Source organism: Carassius carassius, chromosome 18 (assembly GCF_963082965.1).
Source record: "Carassius carassius chromosome 18, fCarCar2.1, whole genome shotgun sequence".
NCBI classification, from domain to species: domain Eukaryota; kingdom Metazoa; phylum Chordata; class Actinopteri; order Cypriniformes; family Cyprinidae; genus Carassius; species Carassius carassius.
The window spans coordinates 7,171,144-7,183,493 of record NC_081772.1 but is presented as its reverse complement, the minus strand read 5'-3'; the positions used below and the strand labels follow the sequence as shown (position 1 = coordinate 7,183,493).

At 33.7% G+C, this 12,350-nt stretch overlaps 1 protein-coding gene across 1 annotated transcript; it reads right to left on the bottom strand.

Moving 5' to 3' along the window:
* Nucleotides 1-417: 417 nt before the first annotated feature.
* Nucleotides 418-11,256, bottom strand: LOC132091824 (proton-coupled zinc antiporter SLC30A2-like). The gene is made up of 8 exons (XM_059497927.1): nucleotides 10,951-11,256; nucleotides 6,318-6,526; nucleotides 5,038-5,184; nucleotides 4,382-4,535; nucleotides 3,727-3,946; nucleotides 2,589-2,694; nucleotides 2,287-2,421; nucleotides 418-1,387 (listed from the first exon to the last, which is right to left on the bottom strand). Exons 1-8 carry the CDS (start codon nucleotides 11,028-11,030, stop codon nucleotides 1,242-1,244), a joined length of 1,197 nt encoding a protein of 398 aa, XP_059353910.1. The 5' UTR covers nucleotides 11,031-11,256; the 3' UTR covers nucleotides 418-1,241.
* Nucleotides 11,257-12,350: the final 1,094 nt, after the last annotated feature.

Sequence of the window (12,350 nt, the reverse complement as noted above, 5' to 3'; positions counted from 1 at the left end):
TGTATAAATCAAGAAGTGGCTTCCACTTATCTACATATGGTATAAAATTGCATTTTATATTACTTTTGACAGTCTAATACTCAAATAATGAGTCTGGGAAATGTTAAAATATCATATATATCAAGTACCCAACTAATTTTCTGCTGGGGTATAATCCACAAATTGTCAGCTATACTGTAAACCGATATTTGCATACTGCGTGAAGAAAATTTGGGGTTTGTAGAATGTGTGTGTGTGTGTGTATATATATGATTGAGTGTCACATGATCCTTCAGAAATCATTCTAGTATGCTCATTTGGTGCTATAATTTCTTCTTATTAACATTGTTTTTGCTTACTATTTTTGCGGCAATTGTGATTTTTTTTTCAGGATTGAAAAAAACTATTTGGTCCCTTTTAATCAATTACACATTCAAATTACACACTTCACCTTTAATATCACTCTTCGTTGTTTCCTTCATCAGCCATTTTATTTCCACTGTTCTTTAAAAACCACATGAAAACCACAACAGCACCTTCACTATCGCAGCCAGTGAGGAAGAATATAGTTAATCACTTGCCTGCTTTTGCAAATAGTATTGTACCATTAGACAAGACAGTAAGAGATTGCCAACAAAATCCATAATTACACTTGACCATAATCTCTTTTTAAGCCCTACAACATCATGCCGCAGTTTGGTGGACATTCACATTGATTAGAGAACCAAGCTGACAGCAGACGCAAGGCTGGATGGGGCATAATAAACCCCATTTAATTGTTTTTAAGGAAGTCACATCAATACCCATCTTTTACTCTCCCAAGACCATGGGCAATTACAGTACACTTCTGCTGTAATGTACGATGCCAACCGGCCAAGCATAACTTAAAGCAAAGTCACAATAAAAAGGCTCACAGTGATGCCTCCAGGCCTCATATTTATGTGCTGCCACTCAGTTCAGTTTATCTTTGCATACAGTATGTTAAGCTTAACATCACCACTTCATTTTAAAGCTATTCCTTCCATAAACCGATGCATTTTTGATGCTGAAGATGCACTTTTAAGATAGCACAGTGTGAAATATTTTTTCTTTTTTTTTTTGGTAATCAATAGAAATGCATTTGGCATGTACATATTCGTAATGATATGTAGATGATAGATTTGCACAGTGTTTCCATTTCTGGATTGGACCCTCAATGAAGCTTAATATGTGTGCATACATTTTATACAGGCATCCTCCTCTCACCGGTGCACTTGGACAACTCAGTCCATAGGGTCCTGGCACTGGCCGCAGTGGATCATGTCCTCACAATAAGGTTCCACTTGAATGGTTGTGCTGTTAAACCCAAATTTGGCCTGAAGGAGTTCAGTGGCTTCCTTTAAGACACTATGAGGGTCAGCATTCTCCTCTTGGGAGAAAAAAATGGTTATCTAAATAGATGATGCTGAGCTTCAATGTTCATATTTTTATGTCATATTAGTATGCAGATATTAGTATAATATTTCACTATGTCATTAGTAATATTTTGTATAAGAGTATTTGTATCATATTAGTATTAAAATGAATTGAAATGCAAAAGGATTTAGGGTCATTCCCAGGTCTCATTTGTTTGATTGGATTCTCTTTGTCAGCTTTCAGGACTTGATCGTTGGGTCAATGTTTATGAAGAAATATAGAAAATTCTATATAATTTTGTGATCTGTGTAAACTAATTTTGAAATACTGACCTTGATGCAAACATTACTAACCACAAATAATCATAATCAAACAGATGAATATTAAATTCCATTAAATTCCTCATTATTTATATTCTACTCCTACATAAATATGACTGTAAAAGTAAAACAAAATCTAGGTAAAATTACATTTGATTTAACCCATATAGAATGTAATGGTGATAAGTGGGGGGCTATACACATTTATATTTTACTAATATTCACAGAAAACAAACATAAAATATTTGAACAATAAGAATTCATTATAAAAAATATTTAAAATATATATATAATAAATATATAATACAAATATTTTTTAAAAAAATTATGTTTTATTTCACACTTGTAATAAAATAAAATAATGTACCAAATAAAATGTCCAGTAATTAATTCAGTAAGTGTTTTGGACACGCGACACTAAAAGGACACCTTTAACATAGCATTTAATATCCTTATCAATAAATAAATAAAAATAACAATACATTTAGATAACCTAAATTAATAATTTGCATAAAGAAGAATACCAATGAACAGTAAAAGAACTGTGACACTATAATTGTACTGTGAAGCAAATGTTATTAAATGAACTTACCAATAGCTATGTGAACAGACAGCAGACTCTGGCCAATGTTGAGAGCCCATATATTCAGGCTGTGCAAGGCCTTCACTGCTTTCAGAGATAGCAGCACCTCCTTCACTGAATTAAACTCTATTGCTTTGGGGGCCCCTGAACACAGGCAAATGACACTGAATTTACAAGGATAGAGGCAAGACGAGTATCATCACCTTTAAATAGAGAATATTAAACCACATGTATTATGTAACAATACATGCATATATTATGTAATTAAGAATAAGGTAACTGTAATTTAATTATTAAATGTGCAAATTTACCCTCCATGAGAATGCGGAAGACATCTCTCAGGATGGTAATGGTAGTGCCCAGGACGAACACAGAGAAGAGGAAAGTGCAAATGGGATCGGCTACTTTGTATTCTGGCTGCGTGAGAGAGAATAGAAGTTACTGATGCATTAAAGAACCAAATCAGATGGTTCTTTGCAAAGTGTCAAATTGAATTAGATGTCAGAAGAAACTCAGGTGCTTTTAGAGTCATGGAAGAATTCAGTTTCGTCTCCCTTTATAAAATAATGTAAATTGATTTCAAATAAATAAATAATCTAAAAGAAAGGGCAGGCTATATACACTGCTGTTCAAAAGTTGGGGGTCAGTACGATTTTTTAAAGGCTGCATTTATTTGATCGAAAATACAGTAAAAGAGCAATATTGTGAAATATTATTACAATTTAAAATAACTTTTCTATTTTATTATAGAATTTATTCCTGTAATGCTAAAGCTGAATATTCAGTGTCTCATGATTCTTCAGAAATCACTCAGAAATTTGGTGCTCAATTTCTTATTATCAACGTTGAAAAAGTTATGCTGCTGTCTGCTGTATATTTTTTATGGACTGTTAAACGTTCTAAAGAACAGCAATTAAGTATTTTATTTTTATATTAAAGACTTTAACGTATTTAATGCATTCTGCTGAATAAAGTAATGACTTACTGACTTTTAAACAGAAGTGTATTTTCTTTCTCAAAATAATGAACAATAATAATAATAATAATCATTCCTTACATTTATATAGTGCTTTTCTAGACACTCAAAGTGCTTTACATTGTCAGGGAGTATCTCCTCACCCACCACCATAAATATACAGTTAATATTCATGATTAAACTATTTGCATACCATTAAATTAGATTTTTCTAAAACAATATAATTGACCTTATTTGCCTTTAGAAATGACTTTTACTGTTCATGATTCATCAGTGAACACTAATCTAAAAGAAAAATGTATGTATTGCCTCCAAACGAAACAACTTTCACATCTATTATTTACACAAATTATTCTGATTCATTGGTAAATGGAAGTTAATTGGACTGAATTCCATTTTGTATTGGGTTTTAAGGGCTTAAAAGAGACAAGACACATTTTTTAGGATGATCCTTTATAGTAGTGTTCATTTACCCTGAAGTAGATTATGATGGCAGCCACCATCACTCCAAAGCTCTGTAAGAGATCCCCCAAAACATGAATAAATGCAGCTCTGACACTGGTGTTCCCATGATTACCCAGGAGGCTGTGGGAGTGGCCATGGCCCACAGGGCTCATCCCATTCTCATCAATCTTGTGGTAGCCTGAACCATGACTGTGGAAGGTCGTGGAATGGTGTAGAATATAGGCCATTCTGGAATAGAAACAATAATGCACACAAAAGCATATCAATTTATCCAAATTCTAATTTTTAAGTGTCCGTACATTCCACAATTTCTAATTAAATCTCTGAATTTTGACTGTATTTCTAATCAATTGGATTTTATATAAAAAGTAGATTGAAGTTTGATAACATATTTTGATGCTGGATTGAGAAAGCCTTGTTTTAAATAAACTTTGAATAGCTTGAGGTTTGAAGATTTTTCTCAGAGAAAGTCTATATTATGTTGCAAACCCGTTTGAAGCATGATTTATTTAGCATATCGCTAGCATGTTTTAGTGTGTTGCTAAAATTGGTCTCAAAAGAAGCAGCAGCAGCAACCTAAATAGTAGACTTGTCAAGCCAACATAATCATACCTAAACTATTACAACTTTAGCTTCTTATAATTCCAGCGTTCGTCTACTCACATGATGTTGACCACGACTGCACAACCTGAGGTGATGAGCATCACATGGCCTTCAATTTCATAATCATTTTTTACTATCCTCTCAGTGGCAAGGTACACCAACACCCCAGTTACGATCCAGATGGACATCACAGATATCAGGGCTCCCAGAATCTCTGTGAGATGTTCATTTGAGACAAATATGGTTTGACATCACGGCTGGATGTAGCAAAGTCTTAAAATCTGCTTTAAAGGAATAGTTTACATAAAAACAATGGCTTAAAGTTCAGTCAGCTTCTCATCAAAAGCTTTCCTATAACTTTAGAAGATGTAGAATATAGCACAACAATAATGTAATTATGTATTTTTATGCTGATTCTGGGGTTTGACAAACAAATGTGTTCACTATAAACGACTGTTGTATGGAAAAAAAAGTGATGTAATTAAATTATACTTAGTTACATGCATGGAAAACAACAGCATATGGATATGGAACAACATGAAGGTGAGCAAAAATTGTCTTTTTATTTTAAATATATATATATATTTCTATAATATTTCTGTGCAAAATATTTATTTCATTTATATGCATGATTTAGATTTCACATTTTCAGCATCAACAAGGTATGCCACATGTTATTTGATAAGATTGAGGTGGGAAGTCTGGGATGGACTTACCTGATCGGTGCCAGCCAAAGGTCATTATCTTGGTTGGTGGTCTTGAGGAGATCCACAAGGAAAAAAGACTGACCATCATACTGCCAAAATCAGTCAGAAGGTGGGCTGCATCAGTCATAATGGCCAGGCTATGTGCTAGATAACCACCTGCATCACAAGAACAGCAGCGAATTAGAAATAAGTAACTATTAGAGATATACACTCTTAAAAACAAAGGTTACAGTACATATGGGAGCTTTCACAGTGATGCCATAGAAGAACCATTTTTGGTTCCCCAAAGAAGCTTTCAGTGAACAGCTCTTAAAAGAACCATTCTTACCTCGTGTGGAGAACATTTAAAAAAATAAACCTTTTTCCACTATAAAGAACCATTTGAGAATTTGAGACCATTAAAGAATCCATGGATGTTAAAGGTTCTTCGTGGAACCATCAATGTCAATAATCTTTATTTTTTAGAGTGTAGACAAGAGATAATCTGCTGTTATAATCTACCATAGAGAATTAACTGTAAATGTCATTCATTCTGAAATGTCTATATTTTATATCATAAAGTGTTATAGAAATCTTTGTGAAGTGAGGCACAAATTGCTTTGAAGAAAGCTGACACAACATAAATCATTTGTAGTTTAAAAGAAAGAGTGACTCATTATTTTAAAGTGTACTTGGATTGTGAATACTGACTTGAATAAAAAGTGCTGTACAGGCTGAACAAAACAGAAAAGCCTGGTTATCACATTTAATAGATGAGTCAAGGACTGGACAAGTAATTTTGTGCTACAATGACAAATTGCTTAATCCATCATCATTTACTTGATTGTGAAATGCAATCCGAGCATTTATTGTATATAGTTTTGTACTGTTTTTATTTGTAAAAGGTGCTTGATCTGTGCATATTTCCTGATTCTGATGAGACAACTTTTCACTGGAGAAAGCAATAGAGAAAGCAGAGTAGTGTGGATCACTTGTGGATTATTGTGATGTTTATGTCAGCTGCAGGGGATTCATTGAGCAAGTGATGAAATGCTAAATTTCTCCAAATCTGTTCCGATGAAGAAACAGTCATCTACATTTGGATGGCCTGAGGGTGAATACATTTGCAGCTGATTTTCATTTTTGGGTGAACTACTCAATGGTAAAACATTGCCATAACTTTGATGTGCTTTTAATGTAGTATATTATATTTATGAGAAATAATGTTACATTCATGGTAATTATTCAAATATTCTGGCTTCATCATATTAGTAAACCCCATACTTTTTCCAAAAAGGCCCAGTTCTTACCTGTAACTTCTCCAATCATGAAAACCAGACAGACTATGGAGGCGATGAACAGTTTCTTCTTTGCTATGAGTTTCTCATGGCTCTCAATGAATGCTGCTTTTTTTCCATGGCAATGAGTTCCAATGGGCCTCTTCAGCTCGATAGCACCAGCCATGTCGCCATTTCCCAAAAGCAAGTTTGGACAACTTTCTTTGGAACCTGAGAATTCACTGTAAGGACAATGCATGGTGTGTGGTCACACCATTTTAATTTCTTAAAACTCTTACATGTAAATCGGCCAACAAAAAGATACCAACCGTTTTAGTTGCTAGCATATCAGGGAGTTATGCAAGGAATAAAAGATGCAAATTTTACAACATCATATCATGTAAATCGCCTGTAGCCTGAAAAACTAGGATAGGCTCTTATAATTAAATGCATGAACTACCAGTCAAAACCCACCAACTCAGCCTATATACTATATACATTAGTGCTGGGCAATGATTAAATTTTTCTAAATCGCGATTAATCGCATTATTGTCTGCGATTAGTTGCAATTAATCACATTGTTATGCACATAACTAATAATGCATTAAAAAGTAGTGTATTGTGCACTTTTTTCATTTAAAAGTGGGCTTACTGCTATATGAACAAAAGTCTAATAACATTTGTTTTGCAAACACTTTAAACAAATAAGATGCTTTTTACAGCAGTGTTCCTTTTACCTAGTAGGAGTTAAAATAATTATTGTAGCCTAAATCTCAATTTATAACATTAATGTGATTAAATGAAATATAAAACAAGCAACTTGTCACTGCCAGTACATTAACGTTTTTATATAAATATTTTATAGTTTGTTTTATAGAAAATATTTATAGAAAAACAAGTTATGCTCATAGTCCAGAGCCTCAATCATAACATTATATATAACAGGCACCTTCTTATTAGAGACCTGCACGTTCGCGGGACCCATCGCAGTGATGTGTGGCTAGAGACTCGTGTGTCTGGGATGCGGGAGAATAATTAGGGCGTGCTCACACTAGGCAATCTTAACAGTGCTGGAGCGCATTTGACCCCCAAATCCTGGTTCGTTTGATTAGTATGATCGTTCCGTTTAACAGACTCTGGCCGGTTGGAAGAGGTGGGCAAGAGCACGGTTCAGTTATATATAGATCAGTGAGTGTGAGGCTAACCGCACCGGTGTGCAGATCTGATACCTGCTGCATGATTGCTGAATATTTCTGAGCGGCAAAAGCGATAGATCTGTAAAGTAATATATTGTGAGAGGGACGTGTGTTACCGCGTCCCACATGACTCAAAATAATAAACCACAAAGTTAACAAAACAATTCACTCCACTGTGTTGAGCAAGAGCGCTTCTCTGCTGTCTTCACGTGCTATCGGAAACTTCCTATTTCCAACTTATTAAGTCATGATTAGGAGCTCCTTGCATTCTTTTCTGTTAAAAACAACAGTGAACAGTGGATCATTTGTAGAAGGGCTTTGTAGGGGAAAATACTGTGGGTAAATACAAATGCCATGAGGACCTAGAGGACCCCCGAGTTTAAATCTGCTGACATGGTCGTTTTTGCACCTTCTGTCTTGTGTGTTGATGAGAGAGACGCTATGATGGGGCTAATGGGGCGGAAAGCGCAAACACGGCGCGCATGAGATAACCAGAGTACTGCATCAGGCGCGCGCGAGCGCTGCTGCTTATAAAGGAGGCAGTCGACTGGAACACGGCGTCTGTTAAATCACCCCACCGGGACACAGACATGATACACAGGGTTTTTTTTTTTTTTTTTTTTTTTTTTTTTTTTTTTAAAGAGCCATATATGCCATTAAGCATACATACATACAAATCATATTATTTTCTGATCTCCTGACACTATGCAATTTTGTTATGAATTTGCAGCTTTTATTATTTTTTAAATATAATAATAGGTCTAATATAATTGTGCTTGAGAAGTGCATCTCACTGCGTTCAGATTAAATTGCATGTGAAATGTGAATGGGAACACGGTAATCAATTTAAGCTTTTCTTCTGTTCCCAGTTTAGAAAATGATATAAAAAAAAATCAGTTAACCTGACTGTATCTTGACAGTTTCAAAACAGCTCACTAAAATGTGGGTTTTGTAAACAATAATAATAGTAAAATCTTGTGAAAATTGGGTTTTTGCAAGTCAAAACACAAGCCACCTCATATTTTACAGATCATAGAATAATCACATTGATTAGCATATAGGCTACATTAAGTTACGTTTGTTATTATTTTTATTTATATACAGTAGTTTGTTTATTTATTTTTGTAACATTTTATGAGTTAGCCTATTTAGTTTTGCCAATGTGCATGGTGCTTTGTGTTTACTTTGTTAATATACATTAATTCCTGAATTAATAAGTTATTATAAACTGTAAGTTTGTGGTTTTCTAATGTATTATTATGATATTGGTTGACAACCAATAATTGTTGATATTTTCGATATTTCTAAAGTAGATTAGTAACCTTTAACATTTTTTTGTCGGGATAGCTGGCACAAATTGCTGCTTGAAACGTCGAAGTATTTTATAATTATTATAATTGAGATCATGAAACAAAATTAAAACAAAAAATTAAAACAAAATTTTCAAAATTAAATTGAAACAATGAATGTCTGGCAACCACGCCTGGCAGGTTTAATAGCACTTATAGTATATTTTAATAAGACAAAGTATGTACCTCCTCTAATCTAACACAATTACTTATAAAATGATCTTTTGTAGGACAAGGTGAATGTGGAGTTTGGCAGAAGGTTTTAGGCTGAAACATGCTGTCGATCCTGTGGAAATGCAGCAGAGCATGAAATCAGGGCCATGAGCACTTATACACGTCACTGGATCAAGACAAAGTGTGCAAAGTGTTGTGCTGTGATTTCCTGTAATTGATATAACAGTATTTGAAGACTGCAAAGCCTTTTTTTTCTTCTTAAGAATAACGTTCAAACTCTTTATTTAAATACATTTTTTTAACATTATACCCGGAGGATTGCTATAATAATAATAGTTAAAAATAGCGAACATTTATCACATATAGCGAGTCAATTTCCTAATTTTTCTTTTCTCTTAAAGACAATTTTGTTTTAAGCCCGGCATATTTTCAGTTCGAGAAAACATTGCATTACACAGAATACCTACTTCCTAAGTAGAATATTACAGCACCTATCTGGACAGCATCTACTTCTCAGGTGCCCTTGTTCCATGTCCTTCGAAATTTGTTCAGATGACCTGTTGATCTACCATCACCAGTGTACTATGTTTTGAAATTACCTTTTTGTTAATGTAACATGTCTCCAACCTAACTAGGTGATCCTTTATTTGTTTCAGCAGCTTTAGAAATCGCCTGCTCCATCTAAATTCATTTTCTTGAGCTCTCGCCATTTCTCACTCAAGAACACAATCCAACAGCAGGCTGTTCATTGCAATTCAGTGCACACTTGAAAATTATTTCTAAGGCAATATAACATTTGCACAATCGCCAACTATCGTCTGACTTTTACTAATTTTTATTGCACAGTTTTAAACATACAGTATGTTCAACTTAAGCATTTTAGATAGAATAGCTAATCGTACTGTTCCTCTACATCATCTTAAATTCCACAAAAATGCAAAAGCTCCTTTTTACAGCCTTTTTTTAAGGGTTTGTGGAAAATTGTGTGTGTTATGTCACACTTTTAACAAAGAGTGTTTCAACCCATATGCCTTCTGAATGAAAATATTTCAAACTTATTCTTACCATACATTTAAAACACATAATTGTTTTTTGTCAGATTTTCGTATTATTCTTATGATGATTTTTGTTACCTACCAGTAGCTAATCTAATTGATCTGTTATTTAGGTCTATGCCTAATAATGAGCCTAAATCCCGAGTAACATATTTCTTCCCTGACGAAAAAAAAGTATTTACTCTAGGAAGCTGCTTATAATTAGGAGTAGGAATAATATTGAAATTAATGTTTAAATATGTTTTAAATATGCATTGGTTATTATTTCTGAGTACGCGTTTGAATGAACTGTTGCTTTTTTAACAACTCATGTGAATCTGTCCATGCTGCTGAAACTGTTCTATCGCCTGCTTGCATTAGGCCATTGCTCAAACATGCTACTGTCCAAAATGAATTCAAGCACAGAAATTATTTTTTTTTTTTAAATTTAAACTATAAGCATCTCGTGCACTGGATGCTTGACAAATACGTGTAACGTAATTTTAATTACGTGTAGTTTTCAGAATAAACACGGGTGGCTTTCGAGAGGTAGATTGGCGCATATGGCTTTGGAAATACAGTGTCATATTATTAGTATGTATGAAAGTACCAAACGATTTAGACATCCTCAATAAGACCTAACTATTTTAAATCGCCATAGTATTATTATTATTATTATTATTATTATTATTATTATTATTATTATTATTATTATTATTAATGGTGTATTCTCCATAAAATGCAACACATACAGATACATTTTAATCATTCAGATCATTAATTGCGCACAGATTTACAGATCATGCATTTTCGAATAACATTTCTCCAAATTTCTATTAACAGTTATAATAAAATAATAATAACAAAAATATTAATAATAGATAAATAAAAAAACAGCTGAATGCAATTTTACCTGTTAAGTTTTAAGGAGTATACTTTGGCATTACTTTCGTTGATAAGATGCGATTTCTCTGAAGTCGGTGGAGGATCCATGGTCCTGTGCAGCTTCAGTGACCAGTGAAAAAACAAGTTACTAAAAACCGTACCGAATATTCAAATAGGCGTTTTTAATTAGACGGCAAAATAATAATTCTTCCAAGCCATCTTCGAAGGATTCAAGAAATGAGTGAAAGCACTCATTGCATCAGATCCAAAGAAAAGAGTCAACCAGCCTGCAGTCAGTAATTCCGATGCTGTATGCGGAGTCGGCAAACTTGGCTGTGGGTGAGATCAACTGGATCTGGTGCAGAAGATTCTGCAGTCCAGGCAACTCATTTACGAATCTTACTATGGTGAAGGCACGGCTATTAATATTTATGAGCTAAAGGCAGGCCTATGAGAGCAACGTCATCATTACAGATGTAATATTCAAGCACCAGTCGTTCGCCATTGGAAAGCTACCAAGCAACGTCGCCATGACATAAAAATAATAAAAATATGACGAGCCTAGCCTAAGCATTAGTAAGTTTCATAAAAGGCGAGAAGTCTTCGTCTGTTGGGAGTGAATGCTGCGCGATTTTGGCTGCAGTGCAAAGGGGTGTACATGCTTGTATAACAGAAATTGACAAGTTTTTACCATTCGAGCCTGCCAAAATGCCGAAAGGACGTCATGACGCAATCAGCACAGCAATCGAATTTGATTTATTTTAAATTATATTACGCCTAGCTATATATATATATATATATATATATATATATATATATATATATATATATATATATATATATATATATATTAGGGCTGGTTAGTAATTAAAATTTGTAATCTAATTAATTACATGATGTGGTGATTAATTAATCTAATTAATCGCACATCAGATTTGGAGAAATTACTCTGAAAAGATAATTTAGAGTCATTGTTGTGCAAAGCATCAAACGGAGATTACAAAAAGTAGGTTCAGCAAGAAATATTTTGATAAAATTGATTACATATACTCTTTTGGACCATGTGAGTAAATGATTGCTGAATTGTAATTTTTGGTCTGGTGAACTATAACTTTAATAATATAATTTCTTAATTTTATTATTATTACTACGAAAATATTAAATTATTTATTCAATAAAATTATACTCTACGTAATAAACTAAAACTGCCAGTAGGTGGTAGTAAATGTCTTAATGAAGTCATCGAGTCATATATTCGTTTGATTCGTTCAAAGGGCTGATTCATTCAGGAGTGAAGTAAATGGTTCTTTATGAATGGTTCATTGAATCATTAGGCTTGTTGGACTTGAAGCATAGACAGTAAAAGAAATGGACACAGCGACTCCATTGGAACTCAATTGAGACAAATGAAGCCCATTTTTAGCGTTT

Excerpts from the sequence above, each read along its gene's own strand:
- LOC132091824 (XM_059497927.1), bottom strand. The coding sequence starts at position 11,030 with ATGGATCCTCCACCGACTTCAGAGAAATCGCATCTTATCAACGAAAGT. Across the intron at positions 5,185-6,317 it reads CATGATTGGAGAAGTTACAG|GTGGTTATCTAGCACATAGC; the intron begins GTAAGAACTGGG and ends CTTGTGATGCAG. Across the intron at positions 1,388-2,286 it reads GTCTGTTCACATAGCTATTG|AGGAGAATGCTGACCCTCAT; the intron begins GTAAGTTCATTT and ends TTTTCTCCCAAG.